Source organism: Sturnus vulgaris, chromosome 2 (genome assembly GCF_052056855.1).
Source record: "Sturnus vulgaris isolate bStuVul1 chromosome 2, bStuVul1.hap1, whole genome shotgun sequence".
Classification (NCBI taxonomy): domain Eukaryota; kingdom Metazoa; phylum Chordata; class Aves; order Passeriformes; family Sturnidae; genus Sturnus; species Sturnus vulgaris.
The window spans coordinates 108,809,961-108,834,469 of NC_142244.1; the positions used below are offsets into that span (position 1 = coordinate 108,809,961).

A 24,509-nucleotide genomic window follows, 5' to 3' on the forward strand; every position below is an offset into this window, starting at 1 on the left:
ATCATCAGAATATATTAAAGGCTACCACTGCGTTTTTGCCTAGTTTTTACTGATTATTCACTTTTCAAATAAATATGCTGTAAGAAATACAAAGTGAATAGAAGAACTAAATGGCAGATTACTGGTAAATACTGATGGTCATGGGAAGATTGGAGTGGCAGAAGTCTTCAAAGTTCTGGTAACCATTCAGTCTAATTCCTGCCACTTCAAACTGATGGGCTACAGTGAAATAGGAGACATAAGATCATGAGAAAATCCATCCATCCCCCTTCTTTGGATGTGGGAGAGCCTGTTTTAGGAAAGCCTACACAAAGAGTGATGAGGCATCTGATAGAAATTATAAGGTCAGGAGAAAATGCAGGAATTGGAACTTGCTCAGAATAATGGCAAACCATTTTATCCCTTCTATTACATTTCTACTCGTGATTTTTCCATGTTTTCCTGTAATAATCTCACTCAACACCACAGAACCTCACACTTCATGCTACAAAAGTTTTTCCCATCTACTCTGTGTTTGAGAACCTGTGTTTAAAGCTGGTAGGGTTTGAATGCTGATCTATGAATGAAAACTTAGGACCATTCCTCTGGTGTGCTCAATAAACTTTTACAAAGGAAATACATAAATCAATCAAGTAAGAATATAGTAGGTTATTTAGCAGATTTGAAAATTGGGATTTTTCTTCTACCATGATTCTGAGAACATATGCAAACGAGAAATTAAAAGAAGAAATTGATGTTCTTATTTGGAAACACCTACTTTATATGTGAGATTTCTAACAATTGAGAGCTGTTTATTTTCTTGAGAATAAATTTTAAGAGTATCTACATCTCATTCTAGTAACAGAGTACTAGATATCTTGATAAAACAAGGCTTTAACCTCACAAAAGAAAATTAGTGCTGGGTTTTTTCTTCTAAGTTCAAAAACAGGGAAGGCAGGAGCAGAATATGCATTAACGTATCAACTGCAGCAGCAATACATTTCTGTTTTTATGATACAGACCATCCAGGCTGAACAAACTGAAAGAAAATTCTTGACAAAAAGTAGTGACATCTACCTATTTAGTTTGTTGCTGATTTCTGACCACTTCTCTTTGATACTCAGCTCAAGAACAGTTCTCATTTGCTGAGAATCAGCACCTGAATCTCCTGTGAAAGTATTCAGTATTTGACCCTTGCTGTTAACAACAAAGGAACATTAATCCCCTTCCCTGTGACTGCTAATAACAATACTTAAAAATTCTTGACCATGTGTTTTCAAAGTAATATTAACCAATATTTTAAAAAATCTGCTCTAAGGAAAAAATTCACTCGGAAATGCTATCTAGCCCTTTCTCAGATTCGACTGTAAAAGCACTTGTTTTAAAACCCAAGATTTTGGAATTTCTCTTCTATTACTCAGTGGAATGAGATGGCACTGACAGCTGCTATTCTATTCCAGGTACTGTAGAGCAGATTTTATTTTAGAATTGGCAAGTTAGTATAAAAGGCAAAGATAGTGAATTAAACTTCCTCTCTAAAAAAACAGGTAAGGGGAGAAAATTATATATTATTTTTAAAGTTTTCAGGGAACAATTATAAGCAGAAGTGACTGAAAATGTGTTTCAGAATCGAGAATGACAAAGTGTTTCAGAATAGAGAATGGAAGTACTTGAAAATTAATTAATATTTCTTAGTAAATTCAATTGAAACGAGCAAGAATATTACAGATACATTCTTTCTTCTATTTTAGTGAGATTCATCACCTAATCCAAAGATCTTTCACAAAATGAACTGCGCTGGACAATTACATATAAATTATATTTGAAATAAATTTGGAAAGAATGTTTTATCTCTCAAAGAACCTATTCTGAGAAATAATTGAGAAGTGTCAGGAATAAGTATCTACCTCAGCTTTTTACTACTGTAAAAAACAGCTGTCTGGACACCTTAAAAACAAATGAGCACCTTGATAGATATAGAAGAGACAAGAGTGCCTTGCCTGCTGTTCACGTCCCTTGTTTTAGATAAAAACTTCACTGTGAGAAAATAAGGGTACTGTCCATACTGTATATTCTGAGGTATAACTTGAGGCACTGCATATTTTTCAAATTATGAGAAGCAAAACTCCTGCCTCTAATGGAAAACTACTTAGGTTATAGGCTAAGTGAGCATGAAGGTGGCAATAAAAATAAATCTGCTATATATTTCATGCCAAAGTATTAACTTAGCTTCATTTATCATATTCTGGCATACTTTTAGTCAGGTCTATACTACCAATAATTTGTCAGTCATCATAGATTATTTCAGAAACATTTTGTAAGCTGTGTATATAATACAAAAGCATTCTCCAGTTACTGCAGTATTCTTTGTCAGATTTCAGTGAAAGAAGCCTGTGATTATATTCATTTACAGGCTTAATATTAACTGATTGTATTCATAAAGTAACAGGATAAATCCACACTAACTTTCAAAATTGTATCTAATATCACATCATCTGCATAAAGTATCACATAGAATTGTTGCTAAGAAGACAGGAAGTTCTTCATACAATCATAGAATTCTTAAGGGTGGAAAAAACTTTGAAAATAATCAAGTCCAAACATTAATCTAACACCACCAATTTCACCACTAAACCATGTCCCTAAGTGACATGGGATCCAGGGATTGTGACTCAACTACTTCCCTGGGAAGCCAGTGCTTGTTCCAATGTTTGACAACTTTTACTATGAGAAAATTTTTCCTAATACCAAATCTAAACATGCTCAGGCACAACTTGAGGCCATTTCTTCTTAGGAGAAAAGACCAACTCCCACTTTGCTACAGCCTCCTTTCAGCTGAAAGCCTGAGCTGTCTTTTCTCCAAGCTAAACACCATCTCCATCTCCCTCAGCCAGTGCTCATAAAAGAGGACAGACCCCAAAGCTGAGCCCTGGGGAGCATCCCTGGTGTCTGGCAGCTGGATGTGACTCCACTCCCTGGGCACAGCCCCACAGCCAGGTTTTACCCAGCAAAGAGCACACCCATCCAAGCCATGAGCAGGTGGTTTCTCGAGGAGAATGCTGTGAAAGTTCTCTTCCACACAATCCAGAAACCTCCTAGACTGCTTCTCTGCTGTGCTTCTGCATTTCCAGAGGACATTTGGTAAATTGAAGTTCCCCACGAGAATAAGGACTCGTGATATGAGACTTCACCCATTTGCTTATAGAATATTTCATCTTTCTCTTCAGGAGAGAGGTCTTTACCAGACTCCCACCAGAATATCTGCCTTGTTGGCCTTCCCTAATTTTTAACCATAAACACTCAACCCTGCTGTCACTAGCATCAAGCTCTAGACAGTCAAAACACTCTCTTTGATACAGGACTGTCAGACCACCTCTCCTTCTTTGCCTATCTCTTCTAAGGAATTTACAGCCATCCACTGCACATTCCAGGCATGCCAGTCATCCATAGCTCTGTGATGGCAGCTGTGCCATGGTTTTCCAGCTGCCCAGCGGGTTCCAGCTCCTCCTGTTGGATGTCCCTGCTGTGTGCACTGGTGCAGATGGACTTTGGGCTATTGATCCCTCCACCTCTCTACAAGGAGAACTCCTAATTCCTCTTTGACCATTCTCAGTGCTTCCACTGTGTCTAACTCATCCAAAACTCTTGCATCTTTGCAGCCACATGGATCTCCAGCCCCTGCCTCCACTGAGCTGTCAGACCAAAGGACCTCATCAGCACACCGTCCCCCAAACATGCTGTCCCCAGGCTTATCTCAAGTGAGCCTGGTTTTATATCTTTCTCCCTTCAAATGCAGTTTACTCTTCACTAAACCCTGATAACTCCTGTGCAAAGATCCTTTTCCCCCTTTGGGACAGGTGTACCCCATCTGTCACCAGCAGGCCTGGTGTCATGCAAACAGACCCACAATTATAATTAACACAGCTGAGAGTTCGTATCACTAGATGTGTGAAAGCAGAAAGTGAAATTAATTTTCATCTCCCTCATATGGTTACTTAACAAACCAGGCCTCAGGAGGACACATGATGTATTTCAACTAGAAAAAAAAAGCAGCAGCACATAATTGCACAACTCCTTGGAGTAACGGGTTTGTATCCTTGAAAATTCTCCAGAAAGTATTCTGTGTGAATCACCTCAACTATTACACTGCTGTCACTTCAGACAAATGATGCATGCAAATACATGCTTGTACAAACAAACAGGGTGTTTATAATGCAACATTTTAATATAATTACATCACTGGGTAATTAGAATGTGCAGTTATATAAGTTTCACCTTTCTCCTTCTGCTACTGAATGAACTGTTAACTACTAAGGAAAGATTAATCTTTATTAGTGACAATTCAGTTAATGGTTTCTGAACATGAAAAGGAAAACAAATGCCTAAAACATGCGATTTTCCTAGACAAGCAACTGCTGCTAGATAAAAAGTTTCTGTACAGCACCACTATTGTCCTAATTGTTTAAAGAAACAAGATAAAGTTTGGGAGTGTAAAGCAGAAAACCAATAGATCACTAAAAGTGAGATAAATATCTGTAGTGACGAGGAAGCAAAGCTACTACTGAACTCAGAAACTTAGGTTTTTCATTATTTGTGTAGAAAATTATTTATCAAAATACTGGTTTACAGGTCCTAGTTAAAAATATCAGATTAAAACAGAATTGTAACATTTCAGAGTCCTAGTGACTATTTTCATGTTATCCAATTCTATGGAACTGCATAAAGAGCAAGACACAGACTGCAGATCTAAATCCATTTGTTATATTTGACCATAACTTCTCTGCATTCTAATAAACCCAGGGAGTCAAAGTTTCTCTCCAAAGACCCATGAGACAGTGATCTTTAATCAGAAAGCACCATTTTATTTTATCTCCTAGGAACTGAATTTAGCCTGCTTGGTGAGAGAAAACCAAAAAAAGAGAAAATATACTTCATGTGGGGAGAAAACCCAACAATTGGAAAAATAGTTGGAAAATTCTAATCCTGACTGAAAGCATTTAGGATTTTTTCTATGCAGGGGCAGGGTTTGCAGTTTAACTACACACACTGGATGATAACAAACCATATTGAGGATATGGACTATATTTGAATATGTCTGTCTTGATACATGTCCAATTTACATAGTGAGTTTCTTGGAATAAAGTCATGGCCTGATGTATTATGTAGGGTATGTATATTTCTGACCCACAATATAGAGTTAAAAAAATAGGCTTATAATTATTTATGTTTTATGTGGCTGATTGTATGGATTAGTGAGCAATAACCCCTTTCCACAAAGAACATAAATATATACTTCTGAGACTTCTACGACTTAGTAAGGTTCCTATTTGTCTGAATCCTTTATATGTATAAACTGTGTGCAAACTACACATTTATGTCACGTTCTTTCTTTTCATCTTTATACATCAAAGTGAATTGTGAGAGAGAACTCCCACAAGCAGGTTGTGAAGCCTGAAAGAATCAATGCAGCAATACCTGAGAAACAGAATGAATAGCCATACTCTCTTTCTTGATCATTCAGCTGGCATCACAAAATTGTTCTATTGATAAAATTGTGCTCCATTACCCATTTTTAGCAAATAGATAGACAATATTTGGATTACTGTCAGGAAACTGTACATGTTTGAATCAAAAGCTTTCACAACAAAGACTTGATACAAAGCACTGGGTTATGACTACTGCAAATATTACCCATCATAATAAATGAATTTATTTTACAGCTAAGAATTCTTGAACTACTATAAAAATTTGCTCTTTTCATTTTTTTAATCACTTATAACTATATTTTTCACAGTATGTTTTTCATCAATAAATAAACTGAGGCACAGAGTATCCAGTGCCTTAAATTTCCAGTTTTGAACTTCCTGTCAAAATCAAAAACATGCATTCATAGAGTGAATACAAGAAATTTCTTCACTGAAAAGGTCACTGAGCTTTGGAAGAGGCTGCTCAGGGCAGTGGCTGAGTCAGCATCCCTAGAGCTAGTAAAAGATGTGTGGATGTGGCACTTGAAGACATGGTTTAGTGATGGCCTTGGCAGTTCTTGGTTAATGGTTGACTTGATGATCTTAAAGGTCATTTCCAACCTAGACTATTATATGATTCTATCAATACTGGAATAAATGGTCCTGCCTTCCAAACAGCCAATCAACCTTATATGTAAGACCTCAAGCAGACATATCTGTATTCCTCTCAATAACTGCAGTGAAGGAAATGCAAGGAAGTATAACAACATAGTTCAACAGCACCATCTCAACTAATTAATTTTCTTTTTCCTCAGTATTCTATGGAACACTAAATACAATAGTATCTCTCTTTAAGATTTTTTTCCCCCCAGAGGAAAATAACTGTATGAGAACTGTCCAGGCATTTCCTATGAAAATTTGGATCGTTATCTCTTTTTATTACTGCAACGGAGCGTGTTGACAATAGACTACCAAATTACCATTTCTCATGTATTTGAAAGTAATGGAGAAAAACTAATTCAGTTAAGCTACAAAGAATAAACTTGATGCAAATTATATAACTTCTATAAATATCAGATATGCTTGATAAACTCTCATGTTTGTCAAATGCCTCTATACTGAAGTGTTTGGCTTACCTGCCACTGTTTCATGAGGTCCCGAACCATTTTGGCATCCTCTAATGTCTTTTCTTTGTGTGTAGCATCCTGCAGGACATTTGCAGTTGTTTCAGCTTCTGTAAGCCAAGCAAGGAACTTTTCGAGATCCAGGTAGAATTGCTGCAACATTCTTAGGGCTGATTCCAGAGCTGCTTCACGCTCACAAACCCTGCACAAGTACAAATAATCAAATACAGTACTCTTTGGAAGAAAACAAACCTTAATCATTAAATCAAAATATAACAAAGACACACTAAATATTTCTCATATACCAGTCAATGTAATTCACTACAGAACTTGTACTGTATATTTGCCAGGTAGAGTTCTTTTTTATATTTTCACCTGAGAAGTAATAAGTGGAATCCAGCCGATACAAAATTAAGCAAAAGCAGTTCTTTCAAAGTACTATGCCTAAAATATGCACAATTGAAAATCAGAAGAAATTCCCTGGTTTTGCTTTAAGAAAAGATTAATTTCTTACACTACAGTGGAAATACTTGTTTATTTTTAGAAATCACAAAATATTTCCTGACCTGTGCATGATATTAAAAATTCAATTATTAATCTTCCTGTCTTGAAACATTTGGATATTGTGCTCAATACTTTAAAATCTTATAACACTAAAGTTTGTGGTGGGCTTTGTGATTTCTTTCTTTTTTTTTAAGAAAAAAAATATTATTTTATTTCCAATTTGAATGTGATAAATTACAAGGATGATCTCTATCAGTTACAGGATAAAATATAATTTGTAAAGACAAAGGCTATCTTATCCGTGGGAAAGGTCTAACTCAGATTTGGAAAGAACACTAAAGATTTCTGCAAGTCTGGTGCTGAAAAAGACATTAAAGCAGATCTGTGTTATATCATCATTCATGTGCAATGTAGGTGTCATTTATTCACTGATATTTTGCTTTGAACTTGAGCAAAAGATGGATTTAAAACAAGAGGAGGTAAGTACGACATTATTTATGAACACAAATCTGTCAGGTTTACTTACCTATTGTATTATGTGGATATTTGTTTAACATCAACATGATTCCTAAATAATTTTTAAGCTCTGAAAATACTTAGTAAGGTTATTTAGTAATGTGAATTACTTCAAGTGGAATGAATGCACTTTGATGCACATCTATGTTAAGTCTACACATCTGTGGTGGTCTTCACACAGCTCAATAGATTTCTTGCCTAGTTATTTAGGGAGAGACTAGGATATTAGATTCTAGCAGACAGAATTTATCAAGGTGTAATTATTCAGAGGATGTAATGAAATTTCCAAGTGCTGATCTCTCTTTCTAATCCTGTTTCCTCTCATGAAGTGGTTGTACTCCTTGGTAAGTAATGACAGCACCCTAAACCCCAGTTCACTTGTGGAAGTGAGAAAAGAAAACAAATACCTGCTGCAACACGTTTTGTCAAGTGGCACTGACTTAACATGTTTTTTGACAAGCATATAGTTAAATTTCAACAGAGAATAGTAAGAACAGAAAAAGTCAGTCAGAGTACAGGCAAGCATAACCATTACAGGAAAAAAATATCCTCCCTGAGAGACTAATGTCACAAGAACTGCCATATTTCTATTATATTTTTAATCCTTTGACATCTTATTTGCTTTTCCCAACCATTTTGTTAAAAAAAGAGGACTTATTTTTCATTCAAAAAGCGAGAAAGCTATTGAATGCCTCGCTACAAACTCATCCATCAATTCTTTTTTAAAGTTTAAAGATGGACGGGATTTTCACCTCAGTTGCACCTGTTGCCACCTACAAGAACTCTCCACATCATGGCACTGCTTAGCCTGCAGCATTAGAATGTGTCCCCAGGGGGCTGTCAGTAGGAAACACTCAGCTGCAGAATAGTGAATATGATCTCTTTTCCAGCTTTATTCTATGTGGGCATAAACATGGCTTGTGGTTAGGCTACTCTTCAAATTTAAAATAACTGCAATGAAATAATTTGTTGTTCTTTTTTTAAACTAAAGAATAATTACATAGAAATTGCACCTAAATATATTAGCAATACACATTAAAAGATAAGACACAGAAAATCTTTTACCTGGAAAAGACTGTATTGACCTATTTACCACTTTTAGCTCAAAATCAGCATTACATTTATTCAACACAACTTGGAAATAGAATACAATTGCATGAGCTAAATGTATTTTTTTTCCAGTTCTTCAGAGTACAATGCTAAGATATGCTTTATAGCATTATTCTAATTCAATTTACAGTGTGCAGCATGGTAGTTAATGGCCTTTGCAGAATCACATAAAACATTTTTTCTCATACAGTTCCTTCATAACATGAAAAGCACATTTTTAACTGCTATACACCTGGATTCCCATAAATATATAATAACACTTTAATAATAACATTTAAAAATACACATTGAGATTTTTAAAAAAGCAACAAAAAACAAAACACAAGCACAGATATGAAAAAGATATTCAACGGGAGAGCAATTTGAAGGATTACTCAAAGTCAGAATTCGTGTTTTAGAGAAACTCAGCTTCATGAAAAAATATAGCATTTTATTGATCTGGGCAAAGAAAGAAGTTTTTATCATGAAGACTCTTCTGGCACTTCTATGATGCACAGAAATGGCACATAATTCTTTCAGTCTAAAGAAATGTGTTTCTTATCTATAAGCACACTAATACATCCACCAGATAATATGTACTACTGTGCACTTTAAATTTTGGTACAGCTAACATTCAGCTACACTGAGTGTTCTGCAGCATATCAATAAACTTCACTCTACTTGGCTTGCTCACTACAAAAGTATGAAGTTAGAATGAGAAAAGAAGGTCTAAACATGAAGAACAAAAATGAACATCAAACCCAGCATATGCTAAATTTCACAGAAACACAGGGATTAAAGAAATACATATATTGTACAAGACATTATTGCACAAAACCAAAATAAAGATGCTTTCTCTTTAGTCTGTATTATCCAGGTATGTTTAATTTCATAGTGAGTGCAAACAGTGAGAAAATAACATAAAATAATCAGAACTATATTTTAGTGTAAATGGAAGACTACACAGTACAAACACCACAGCATACTCCTAAAAATACTAAAAGAAAATAACAATATTAAAAAAATATTTTAATGGGACAATCATGATTTAATCTGTTATACTATGATATAAAAATAATCACAGAGTGTGTAACCAAAAGACTCTTACTCAAGGAAGAATCCTGAAGGGGGGATTCATCTTATTTTCATCTAGACACCCAGAGGACAGGCAAACTACACTCCCTCTATAAAACACGGACACAGCATTTCTGGAAGTCAGTTTTTCCTCCCTTGCCTATACACATCTGTTATACCAGAACAAGGTCAGAATAAACTCTCCTGACTACAGCAGTAAATCACTTATAACTTAGAAAATTTTGATTTTACATAAGCTTTAAATTTTTTTATGTCTAAAAGTAGACAAGCTGGTCCCCAATCATCCCTGTAAATTTGATTTTTAGGAACTAGTGGCATCAGTGACAGTGGACACACCAACTCTAGTCATATGAGCTTTGTTGAAGGACAGAAGTTTTGATGCTCTTTTAAGTATGTGTCAGCTGAAGGCTTTAAGTTGAGGGGATAATGTCAGAGGAAGTGAGTCAAGCAATGTGTGAACATTTATACTGCCAGCAAGAAGTTTTCAAGCGTTTAAAAAAATCCACAAAAATGGAAAGTTACCAGCCTCTGTTTCAGAACAATGCTGCTGTGTTGAGAACTTTTAAAGTTAATAGGAGTCTAGAAATGTATATATGAAGAAAAGGTGGGGGAAATTTAGTTATCTTCTCAGAATGTTCTGTGATTCTGTGATTGAAATTTTTGCGAGTGTTTCATTCAGCACTACCCAGTCCCATACAGCACAAGGAATACAGTGTTTGCAGAGGCTCTGCAAGTGTGAATATCAGATTTTTCTTCAGCTGTAGTGTTTGCTACATAATTTGGTATGAATCATTCACATTTGATGAGTATCTGTGTATTTTAAATTGCAATGCTTATTCACAGGATGAGATACATTGCGGAGGTCAGTGTGTGAATAATGCTTTGAGATGCTCAGATAACAGAACATGCAGTAAGTGCAGAGCACAAACCGACACTTTTCTGTTCCCCAGGTATTTCTTTAAGAGCAATAAAAATAAAGCAACTCTGTATCATTCAGTGTTCAATAGATCACTAAATCACATTTCTATCTGCAGACAGTAGTGATCTAAAGTTAACTCACTGAGATATAAAATAAAATATCCTGGACTACTGTCTGACAAAGAATCAGGAAATGGTTTTACTTCTATAGTTCATGTGGTTCTCTCCCTATAATTGTATTTTCTCTTTTCTAACAGTACAGTTCCATACAATAAAAAAAAAAAAATAATAAAAAGTTACCTGAATTTCCTATATTCAGCCAACTATCACAGAGAATTTGAACTACATGCATCTTCCTGTTAATGCTGGGAAAAGTTTGCACCTTTTCCATGAGTTTTATATCCTTTGTACCAATGTGAAAAAGGAATAATTGCAGAACTTTATTGGAATATTTAATTTTTACTACTAAATAAATTTAAGCTCTCACTGGTTACTCTTCTTCAGCTACTTTAACTTAGACTGATAAAGAACCTCTCAAAAAGGCAGAATAATTTAACCTCAGATAAAGTTGGAACACAAAGAGATGTCAGATATGAAAATTAAATTCTTAAAATAACTATTATTGATATAATTTTGAAATGCAAGTTCAAGATTAATCATATTCATTAATTTTTGGACTACTGGTTAGAGGAAGTTTCTTTCAGCATCTAGGTACTATATTCTACAGTGCCAGTTAAAGTTATTAATACATGCTAGTAAAGTGATGAATGTGCAGATTAACTCTGGAATGCCTGATAGAACATTCAGTGGGGAAAATCAGGTTGAGACAGCATTTTGAGTGCTGCTTTTCTGTGTTTTTCTGGTTGTCAACTAGCTTAACACCATGGTGAGAGACACTTAGGATTTTTCCAGTAACATTTCTGCACAAATGTGCATTTTTAGTTTGACCATCTGAACAAAGGTACTGTCTCTGGGGTTTTGTCTGCTGTAGATCACTAGCATGTGGATGTGGATATAATTTTTTTGAGTGATCTTTATATATGCATACTTATGTCCTACTATCACTATTTTGTCTGGTTTGTTGGAAAATGTTCTTAATCAAATTGATCCTATAAGAATGGAGATTGCTCCCGTGTGCAACTACCTCTGAAATAATTTTGTTGCAAATGGCTAGAAAGCCTCAAATTGTAACCAAACTTCGAGCTACAGCATCAGCATCCAATCCACTCGAGGTTGGCATTCCCATGTATCTGTATGTTCACATGAATATGTATGACATATATCCACAGCCCCTTATCCTCTCATTATTCTGAGTGAGGAACCAGGAAAGTTCTGGTGTGCTGGTACAGAATTTTGTCCTCTAAAGACAGGCTAGGGAATTGGCTGGGTATCAGCCAGCAGGTGGTGAGAAATTGTATTGTGCATCACTTGGCTCTCTTGGGTTCTGTTACACTCTCTCCCTTTCCCTCTCCTCATAGCTACAATTAATAATAATATTAGTAGCATATTTAGCATAATTCCAACACCCCTCCCACCCCCCCAATAATTAAACTGTTCTTATCTCAACCCAGGAGATTTAGCTTTTCTTTCCAATTATTCTCCTCACCATAGAGAAGTGAACAGGTAGTTGATGTTACTGAGTTGCTGGCTGGGGTTGAACCTCAGCAGTGCAGTATTTCTCTCTTCTTTACATTAATTTCTCAATAACTTGATCTACTGCCTGAGAGCTGACTTGTTGTCTTCAGATAAGCTGAAGGCCATCTCTGTTTTGGCTTCACTATCTACATTTATAACAAAAGAATAACCAGTGAAATAATTTTAAATTCCAGATGTAATTGGGCATACAGAGAGATTAAGTGCAACAGCTGGTCCAAAATAAACACACAAAGGCAGCTCTCTGCTGATTCTCTTTACTTCTGCAGGAAGGAGGAACAAAACCCTTCAATGTTCTCATGCTCTGATTTGAACTCAGAATGTCATATGGACAAAGTTATGCTCTTTCCCTGGCAATCACAGTTTCCTAAATGATGACACTCTCTTCAGATACGAAAATTAGAACATTCTAAAACATCTCCTGATCATAGTGACAAGCACCCAGTCTGTCTTTTCTTTAAAATTTTTGAGACAAAGGGGGAAATGCTTTAATGAACAGTTACTCACTCTACTAAGCAAGATGCAAGTCGTTTTTCCTGAACAGTTTTCATATTATAAATCTCTTCAAAACAAGAAAATATGTTTCTGGTGTTTCTGTACTTAGGAAAATGGATGCAGCAAGAGAGAGGAAATGATTTCTTTTGCTGCTATTCATTGACTGGCTTGTTTCTAGTCTTATACTTCTCACAGACCTTCTTGAAATAACTAGGACTTGAATGAAAATTAAAAAATCATCAACCTTTCTCCCAGAATTTTCCTCTGAACTGCTTTCTTTGTTACTAAAGATACTAAATCAGTTTGAAGACATATTTTTGAATTTAGATTGTTTGTCCCACACATTTCTTATAAAAGCATAATAGATATTGAATAGCAAAAAGAGAAAAAAAACCCAAAAAACACCTCAAACTCTGTATTTATCCATAAAGTTTCAGATGAGTCTTGGATATTAATCCCCCATCTATTCTACACCATTTTTTATGAGACTGAAAAGAGTTGCTAAAAACAAAGGAATTTTAACCCCCTGGGAAACAAAATCACATATATGGACTTCTATATAGGACCTTTAAACAATCCTTTATAATTAAGCACCTGACAACATCAGGACAAAGGGATCTGTGTTATCCTATAGGAAAACTTCTCAACAACCTTTTTAAAAATAATTTCTGTCTCTTCTTATATTGTATTCACTTGTGGGATCCTACATTCCCAAAATGCCTCTTAATGGGATAAAAAAGAGAGTTAATGTTTTTAACAGGCTTTTCTTGCCCCCATCACTTTTGTCTCTTTTCTCAGCTTGCCTTGGCATAGGTTAAGAATATATAAAAATATATTGTAAGTGTCCATCTTCTCTATGTTCATCATAACCATAGATAACCATAGATTATCACACTTACATGGGGAGCAACAGAACAATCATTAATGAAACTAGGGGGATTCCTTCGTAATTACAATCAATTATCTTTTCAGGTTATCTAATCAGGTTATCTTTTATACTATTGGAAACAGTTTATGTTTATTTGTGATTTTTAATCTCCTGATAAATTTTCATTAAAGTAAATAATTTTCCAGAGAGTAAAACATACCTGTTACCAGATTAAAGGGAAGGGAATCTGAAAAACACTCAACATTCACAGACATATGAGGTATCATTAAAAATTATTTATAGACTCAGAATATTATTCTGATTCATTCACTCCAGAGGCTTTTCTAAATAGCCCTCAATCAAATTTTAAGGAAGTATCTTAAACTACTAAATAATTAAAAAAAAAACCAAAATCCAAAGGAAAGGGAAAAAAAAACCCAAATCCAACAGAACAAACAACCCAGCATCTCCCTTCCCCTCAATTCTCTGAACTCACAGAACAGATTCCAGTCTAATCCTTGTATAATTCAAGTAATGTCCCAATATGATGGGAAGACAATATTTAACAATTCTGTTACTACCACTGAAGAGAGAATTTAGAAAAAGAAGAAATCCTAACATCAAAACTTAAACCAAACAGACAAAACTAGTCTCTTATTCTACCAAAAGAAGCAAAAATATCATTGTTCTGTTTGTCTTCTTCATACTTCATGGTCTATAATACGTAGAATTAAATTTTTTATTGCATTCCAAAACATATAATTCTTTCAAAATTCCAAGGCAGTCAACAATACCATTTAATAAACTGCATATTAATTACTCAGATGCAATTTAGTAAGATATAATCTTTGCTTTCTAAGACAGTGTAGTATAATTAAAACTGATTATGAAATTAATTATATTCTAAAGACACTTGTTTTCTTAGCCTTACTTACTGCAGAAACAACTAGATTTAATAAAACTGTGAAATGCACTGATGGCATTACATGAAATCAATTAGAGCTCACAAAGGATACTATTAAACTGTTAGTGTAGTTTTCATTTGGAGCATCAGCCTCAGAGGGCTGAACTCCATGGCCTAGCAAAAAAGTGATTTGCTACCATGCAAGAGAGAGAAGCCTCAATTCCCAGGCTGGAAAACTTGTCTGGCAGCACTTACAGTTCTTATTGTACCATGCATCATATTAAGTAACACTAAATAAACACTTAGATAAACACACACATTATTTTTTCCCCTCTAAAATATGGGCTTCAAGTAGTACTCACATTACACAAAGATGCTGACAGATCAGACTGAGTCAATATATTTTAAAACGTATTCTGTCAACATATTTTAAGAAGCATAAAATGCTAACCAGAAAAAAACAAAATAGCTCTATAAAATTCAGGTCAGAAGCAGTTGGTAACCTGCCTACTGCCTCTTATACAATCTAATAAAAAAAATATCAGTTATAAAGAACCATTCCATAACTTATACATTTATTTTTTACTCTTCAGGAGATTGCAGGCTCCGATGGAAAACTGAAATATAGAATAAGTTCTGCACTATAAGGAGATAATCTGAATAAAATAATTCTGCTGCAGAAAGATGGTAAAACATCAGGAACTACAACCAGAGGTAATACGAAAATATAGAGAAATACTACTAATTTATTATTATGCAGATTCAATAACATGGAAAGAAACTACCACTCTAGTTCTGCTCCTCAGGATCATGCAAATATAAATAAATAATTAAGTAGTGAATTTCCAGAGCCCAGTTCAGCAAATTCAGATGGTGTTCCACTCACTCTCAGTTCAACAGAACTTCAGTATGAGTTTGATACAAAAGCCTTGCAGAGAAATCCTAACTCCACTGAGGATGAATGGCTAACCTTCAGCTGACTTCAAAGGGAACAGGATGTTCTCTGATAGTTCTACCTCAATTCTTTTTTGGATGAAGTTCAAAGATAAAAATTTTTAGCAGAAGAAATCATAACCCTTCAAACAACAATTCTGGACCATTTAACAGTGTGGAGAGAGACATAAATACACCAAAACTCTAGGTCAGGGAGTAGGAAGTCTATTCTGCTATGAAGAGACATGACAAAAATGGATATAACTTAAACTTCGTGTGCTCACAAGCAATTCTGGCAGTCATCCAAATCTTTCTTTTAAATAGTGCATGATTTGCCACGTTTCCTTCCTTCTTAATGATTTTTGAAATAGTTATCAGGTGCTTACATGAAAAAGGTACTTGATTTGGCTTGAGATCTATCACTTTGTACTCACTGCCATGCAAGTATCCTCTCTATATTACAGATAATTTATCCAACATCTGAGGAGATGCATTTCTTTTCCCTAACATATGTCTTACCTGTTCTCAAACCACTTTCCAAATTTTAGTCATGGAAATGAACACATAACTGATGCATTCATCAGTTTAACTGGTGATTCAGCTTTACTTCAGCTTATGCAAAGAAATCCATAAAGTATATCATAACCACTTTACAAGCAGCTATTTGGGAAGCAAGTCAAGGATGCATGGTTTTGTGACAGAAACCTCTTGAATGAAACAAAGCTGAGATTGAGAGTATATGATGTGATCAATGTAAATAATGTTCAACACTGAGCATTAGGAGCCTTTTCCTAGGGAGTAGTAAAAGGTGGTACTAAGTGCAGTAATGAACCACTGGGGGAAAGGTATGAAGAGCAAAATGGCAAATTTATTCAGATTAGTCAAACCCAGAAGAATTTGAGTAATTCCAAAAGGAAAAAAAAAATCATCGGCAATATGATAGAAGAAAGATTCACTAATGTGTTCAAAACAAATACTACAAAGAATATTTAAATGCAGTATAATCTGACGGGCTCTGAACTAGAGGCAACCTTGAAGAAATTCAATATTTTAAATCAAGACCAACAGCTTAATGAAGGTTCCAATACATATTGGCATCTGAAAGGCAGTAAAAATGAAAGGAATAACTATTTATGTCCATCTTTAACTCACTCTCCTGAGCCTGGGCTGGGTACCTTGTCCCAACCAGCAGAGAGTAATATCAGACATAAAAGCAGTGACATGGTGGGAAAATTAATTTAGCTAAAGAAAAATTTAATAAATACATTCCATACTTCTACTTTTATTTTCCCCAACATGAAAAGAAATAACAGTGACACAGATGTCCACAGCTCCAAGGGGTCAGCACACTATAAAAAGGAAAGGTGTCACTAAAGGCAGATCTGAACTGTGATTTCTTAGTGCCATCTTATTTCACAAGTGTATTCTGCTGGTGGTTCCACAGGAAGAAAAGAGAAGACAAACTCTAGACGAGCTGTCTCCTGTCCCTTGGAGTAAACCCTCACTGAGAAACTTACAGGTAAAACTACCTTGAAAATAAATCTAACTCCTTGGAATCAGTAGAGGTATATGATTAATTAAAAGACACTGCTAATAATTCATTAACATAGCTGAAGCATCAACCTCAGACATGCTCCAAGCACAAAGAACTCATGGAGATTTTGGAACTGTTTACCATTACTCATAAAAAACAGCAACATATTTTTCAGATTTTAAGGCAAACAATAACTGAACCTAGTATATATAAGCCATGTTGTGGGGTACAGAAAATTCATTCAAGTTAGATTTTAAAAATCCCAACATTAAATTAGACTTTAACGTGATGATAATTTTTTTTTTTTAAAGCAAAGAAACACATAGGAAAAAAACAATAAAACACAATAAGGATGATAGCAAACATATAACATTACCAAAATAAAATGCAGAAAGTGAGAACTGGGTATTGCAATCTTGGCCCTTTAGGCACTTCACAAAACTTTGCTTTTGTCATACACTGTGTCAATTAAACAAACAGAATCTCAGAAACACATGGCGCATTTTAAACAGATAAAAATAATATCATGAAGTGGACACATATAATGCATTGCCACAAGGCACCACTGTGCTTAAGCAGATATATCTCAGATATGAAACTGATTATGTAACTTGCACAAAGGAAGAACCTGCAGAAATGTCAGCTAGAGTGATAGTTCCAAGAGCTATTAATTCTTATCATTTGCAGAAGATAATATTTTTTTATAGTTTGCAGGAGATGTAATTCTTAGTAGCTGGGAAGTGTTCTGCATTTATTAAATTTGTCAGGGAATTATAATAGGTCAGTTAAAATTGGGGTATTGGTCAAAAGTTAATTAATATTGGATGACAAACAACATGAACATAGAACACATTTTTTTCCTTTTCCCAAATTCCTTTCTTACTTACTGCTTCCCATTTTATGCACCTGTATCAGATACACCATAAATGCTCTATCCTCAAGATTTACCAGTGGAATCTCACGTCTCCTCAGTGATTTCTCGCCATGCTTATTTTGGGGCATGCAAGAAAACCACATTGCTGATTCTACTGAATTCCTCTCTGCCCTCTGTGTTGCCACTTCCCCAGATCTCTGCCTTGGTCAGCAGAAGTCACGACCATCAGCCTCCTGTGCCATTGATCCTTACCAGGAATAATGGGGACTCTTTATTTGTTGATTTCTTTGTGACTTTATATAAAAACTTGTGATTGAAATTTCAGTCGTAGCCGCACAAAAAAGGCAAGCACTGCTGTTGTCAACTTGACACATTTGGTGGTAACTTCCAAAGAGAGACTAAGCATTTAACAGCAGACTGAATTATCCTCAGTTTCAAGCATGACTGACAAGCCAGCAAGGGGAAATCTTAAACTGCCTTCACAGCAGCTGAAGAAATACAAAAATACAGGGAAAACACCAGGGAGAAAAAAAAAAAAAAGCTATCACAAGAATAACAATCCAAACAAAACATGACAAGTAAGGTCAAATTCCTTTTCCTGGCACTCTGCTAGTCCATCAGCTTTATTAATTTCTGTTCAGTTTGTTTTAAAGGAAGCCTGATAAGAAGTCTGTCAAGGGGACTGGAAAGATATTAATTTATTCTATGAGCTTTGGATGAGAGCAATAATCAGTTTGCCATGGTTTGTTAATTTATCTACAGACAAATAGGAAATAGATTTAAGGTTAGACTTTCAGGGCACAGAGCATTAGCTTCTGTTCTTGTTCAAACAGAACCTAAAATTTTCTAATTACTTCGGAAAATCTCACCTTTAAGAGAATGAGCAACACATTTGTCTTAATTTTCTAATGGGATGGGAACAAAAATTGACATTTCTGTTCCTTCACAAATCAAACATGTTCTTCCCTAATACCTTGATCCTCCTTCATCTCCTGCATATGCAAAATAGGAAAATTTCTGAAATAGAGTATTTCTTTAATATGCCCACATTAAGCCTCAGTTGTGATTCAAGTCTGGCCACAAAACTGCTCTCCCTTTAGAATCCTGTTCCATAAACTATTTAATGATTTTTTCTATTTGACTTTCCCTTTAAAATCAGAACTGTCCTCATTTTCAACAGAAAGGACTAAAGAGCATTTAACACACAGTAATTATGAACAAAGAAATAGAATTTTATTTTAATCAAGACCAAAATAAAAACCAAGAATGAGGAAAAGAAAAAAGTGAAATAGCAAGTGTCTGAGCAGTAAAGAATGGTCTTCTAAATGCGTTTCCTGCTTAATTTCTGTTGGTAAATTGCTCACACTATTGGAAACTGATGGGCTTGCTGCAAGACACCAGTCCTATTCTCCTTTCTAATTGTGTAAAATTAAATCGTTAACACTGGATTAAAGTTAGAGCATGGTGCTAGTAACACCAAGGTCGTGGGCTCCATCCCTGTATAAGCTATTCACTTAAGAGCTGGACTGGATGATCTTTGTGAGACCATACCTCAGAATATTCTGTGATCCTGTGATTTAAACCCAAAGCAACTAAGGTCTCAATGAGCTGAATTCATGGTATCTAGAAATCTTAGCACATCCTTTGTGGAACAGACAAAATCCAACCATTAAATTTAAAAACAGCAACACTTTTTTCTGTGAGGTCATTTTTGTTTGTCTGTGGGAGGATTTAGCAGACCTACAGATGATCTTTTGTCTTTCTGGAAGAGTTAAAGGTACTGGACTATATATATATATATATATATATAGACTATATACATATACTCAAGTGGTGGGAAAATTTCGTTTCCTTAGACTCATGCTAAAAGTTTTAAGAACTTCATCCCAGAAGTTACAAGGATCCATAGATCCTTTTGTCAAATACTGTATTACTGATGCTACTCTCTCCTGAAATAACTCAAGAACTCTTTCCTTTTTATAATCACAAAAGAGTTTTTCAAAAATCACAGGAATATGTTCACAAAGGTGGAAATGATGAATCATACAGTATTCTGGGTAACACTGCCTTTTCAGTACATCATAACAGCATTTTGAAAGCATATCCAAGACTATACTCTCAAAAATTAAACCAAAAATATTCACTACCACCAATTGAATTCTCATCTTGGATCTGATGTTAGTACTGCACAAACAAGTGCTGTCAGCTCAGTGGAGAACTAAGATTAAACTAGAATATAGCAGCTAAGATGACTTTCTAGATCTCCTGATTATATGAGCTTCATCTGGCAGCTTCATTTACTTCTTTTTACAATTTTTTTCCTTGTATGTGATGAAGTGTCATCATTCTGAGGGATATCAGGAAGAAAAAATAGCAAAGCATTGTTTACTGATGTCGTTGCTGGTAAGACTGATATTATATTTCTGTACCTAAATATTTGCTTGAGATTGTAGGCAGTTAGAATGTCTATCAAACACGTTGCCTCTCTTTTATCTACTATCATTAAATAATCCCTCTGCACCAAATGTTTATAGGTGTGCTTTTATAAATGGATATATTAAGAAATGCTCTAAATAAAACATAAACCAAAAACCATAAATTAAAATCAAAGCATCTAAATCTTGCCATCCCCACCCTTCTTATAGTCTTTGTCTGAGGACTTAAAATAAAGGTAACAGAATAGAAAAGAAAGCAAAAAATAATTAAATCTATTGTCAGAAAACAACTCAGGTAACTTTAAAAACATCCATATTCTAAACACAAAAGGCTTAACATTTTTGCATCAAAAGCAGCAAATATAGTTTTTCTTTAGAGTTTGCTAACTCTTCTAGAGAACAACTTCTGAGAAGCGTGGAGTATTTTACTGACACATTTATTTAATGAATATGAATGGTTGCTTATTCCCACTTCCCTAATAAGAAAGACAGGAGAAGCTCATATAGAATTCAGACTTTTCAGAATAGTTCCAGATTAAATGCTTTTTTGAAAACTTCATCTGTTTTGTTCAAAATAATAGTCAACAGACATACATTCTTCAGAATAAACATGTTGACGTATAAAATTATTAGGTCCTTGATATAATCTCAACTGTGTTACCTCAGATTGCAGAGATTCATTTTCGTTTAGTGTGACCATTTTTACTGATAAAGTAAAAGTACTGAAGTCCTTAAAGATTTCATACCAAGAGAAGTTCTCAAAGGCAGCATCTGACAAATATCTAGATGGAGAATTTCTTCTTTAAATAGTGCAGGCAATAGATAAATGTATTATCAACACCTCCACAAAACAAAAAAGTTACCCTACAATTACAATATTTTCCACCACAATTTGCAATTTTAATTTTGAATCCATTGCTAAACTGGTATAAATAACAAATTTCAGCATGGCATAATAGTTGTAAAGAAGCAGTCTCTCTTCATGTCTACTTTCTTTCAGCCTGGAAAAATTATATTGAAAACCAATCAATAAATCATCACTGCATGATGATAAAAATGAAAATTATAATAGCATTTTTTTTGGGAAAAATAAATTTACATCAGAAAATGAAAATTTTCCTCTTTTTCTAAAGTCACATTTACTAGGATTTCTTGCTCACACCCCCATGAATGCAGCTCTATAGCCAGGACAGCAACTGCAGGCACAGATGTTTAAACAGACTTCTCAAGTAATCAAGATTGCCATGGCCACAAAGTGTGCCTGCACAGAGAATTTTTGGAGCTGCTCATTCTCATGGTTCTCTACAGATTTTAGGAATGCAAACCAAGCTTCAAAGCAGCAGGATAATGGAAAGGGAGAGGATGAGTTTGCTTGGAGACTGCGAATTCTATGCTGCTTGACTTGAGCAGTCCAAGCCAAAATGAGCAAATAAGTTTTCAGAGATGGCTCCTAGATACAGTCTAGGTACTGGAACCATCTATGAGTCTTCAGTATAACTCAACGAAATTCACACTTCTGGCTTCTGCTACTGCAAATGCAGTTTTTCTCACCCAGAATGCAATACAACTGAAAAGCAAATCTGATTACTTCCACAAGTAACATAAAGTAGTGTTAGGATGGGAACAGGGTATTAAGAAAAGCTGTCTCCAGCAGAATGATTGAGCTCTTTCTCTGCAGGTAACAAAATTATACTTACAAAACTAATGTACAGATAAAGGTTACATTCTAATATTTGTATCTTTATAACAAGCAACAGCTGATTAGGAATGGTTTGCTGCTGAAAGACCAAATTTAGATTATGACCTTTTTCACACCTAGAATTACTGTTTTATTATGTATTTATATATGAAGGAGATATGCATCACAATTTTGTACTGTTTATATCCTTAGTTTGTTTGGCCATTTACATTTTATACTGTCCAGCTGACACACAAAATCCAGTTTATACAACTGGATGCATTAGAGAATGAACACCCTTAGTTAAATGTGGGAGTTGGTACCTCAGGTCTTTCAAAGAGGTTTAAAAACACATCTCCTTGCTTCTCCTTACACTGATTTTTTGCTGTTCATACCTTGTAGTGGGGAAAAGAAAGTTACTTTTTTACATTTAGATTGTGGTGTGTTTTCTATATTGTCTCAGGAGCCAAAAAAGCATCTTGAGCAGTGAAAGCTCCCAACACCTACTGAGCTCCATTGAGCTTGGCCACAGGAACTGTTGGGTGAATATTTGAAGACGTCTATTACACATTGCTGGTTTGGAATCCTAAACAATTCTCAGAATATATGATACAATTTTTTCATAATAAACGCTCCATTTAAGAAAGATAAAAGTCCATTTTTAGCTTAATATTTAAGGTAATGGTATTTAACACATTTAGTGGATTCATAGGAGGGGAAAATACAAGCAAACTGTTAATGTTTTTGTATGGTAATTCACATTAAAATGTGTGTGCCCACAAAAGGAGTAACATAATACTACCATAACAAACATTTTTTTATATAGCAAATTTCTAATGGTTGCTTCTATCACTGCCTTTTTTCCCCTCCTGAGAAGACTTGAGTTCATCTGCTGGATTTATTTTCGTTAATGCAAGTAATAGAGATCACTTTCTCTTTAATTGCTTCAGCTTAAATAATATGGCTATTTCTTGGAAAGTCAATGCCTCTAAAGAAGAAGAGGCCTGTTTACCAGTCAGTCTGGCTTTCACCCAAGTGATCAGTTCATGTGGTTTTCAGTTTCTCTTTGCAGCATCAACAACAAAAGTAAAAATCAAAAAGTGTCAAGTGAAAAAAAGGGAAACAGCCGTCAAGCATTCACCAGCTTGTCTCTCAAAGGAATTAGAGAGGTACTGGTTGTAGCTCAATGCTATAAAACACAACAGTAAGGCAAAGAGTAAACACACAGCAATCATCTGAAAATCTACTTAAGCAAAACAAAACACAAGCTAGCAGATGTTGCCTTAATGACTGAAGTACTTGCTTTGGCAACTATTACCAACAAGCAAAGTGGAATTTTACTACTGCTTGCCTGCCTGTTGTCTTAGCAAACTGGTTCATGGAAAAGCAGGTTTCACATTTTTTTTACACTGACAATCAATTCTGATATTAATGACAAGTTTAAGGAAAAACAGTTCAAAATAATGTAAACGACTCTTAGTTTTAATTTTTAAAAGAAGATATTCACAAAATATTTAGGCCATTTAACTTAACAATATATAGAGAGAAAGCAAAATCTTCAGCTGAATATTTCCTCTTGGCACTTAAAAAGTGATAAAAAACGTGATAAAACTGCTCATAAAATACTGGAGAAATGGTCAAGAACATAATTTGGAAGCTATTTCTACTATCACTGTGAGGTGACCAAGTCATCAGAGCACTATTCATTGTCTAGATTAAAATGACACACATGGATATATCTGAAATCATTGCACACATATCTGAGTGGAAACTGGCTTTTCCTGAAGACTGTGATGAAACAGTTCATGTCTCGTTTCTACTGAGTAAATATTCTCTTACAGTTCAAACGATCCCCAAAACCAAAACACCCTCTCCTAAATTTCTCTATGCAATAATCTGAAAAATGAAGAGTTTAAGCATAGAAGGAGGGCAAAAAATTCAAAGCGAAACCTCCCAAAAACCAGAACAAATTGGCATTTAAGTAATCCAAAGGCCCGTTGACTTCATTATCTCTTCCAACAGGGCTGTTTAACAAAGGAATCACAGAATCATTTAGGTTGGAAAAGACCTCTGAGATCATCAAACCCTTAACCCAGTGCTTCCAAATCCACCTCTAAACCATGTCCCTAAGTCTCACATCTAAACGTTTTGAAATCCCTGCAGAAATGTAGGACATTTTTCCAAGACCTCACTCAGGAGCTGCTGCATGAGCAAAATGCCTGACTAGTGTTTCAAAGATACCAAAAAATCTACATGCACGAAAATCTTCCAAGTAAAAGTTTTATCTGACTTGATGCCTTAGTCTGTCCATATTTATCAATGTCTCACAAAAGACTAAAATGTGATCCAGCCCTTAGAGAAGCTTATCAAGTACTGTTTGTAGCAGGCTTCTTTTTCAAGTTCCCAAATCATGAGAAGTGTTACAAAAGTTGTATACAAAACACT

At 35.0% G+C, this 24,509-nt stretch overlaps 1 protein-coding gene across 16 annotated transcripts in view; it reads right to left on the bottom strand.

The window, feature by feature from the left end:
• DMD (dystrophin) overlaps nucleotides 1-24,509 on the bottom strand; it is a 1,142,416-nt gene that overhangs the window by 230,290 nt on the left and 887,617 nt on the right. For all 16 annotated transcript variants that reach the window (XM_088160350.1, XM_088160356.1, XM_088160354.1 and 13 more), the window contains one exon: nucleotides 6,581-6,770. In XM_088160350.1, the coding sequence (XP_088016476.1) occupies nucleotides 6,581-6,770 (190 nt within the window). The remainder of the gene's footprint in view (nucleotides 1-6,580; nucleotides 6,771-24,509) is intronic.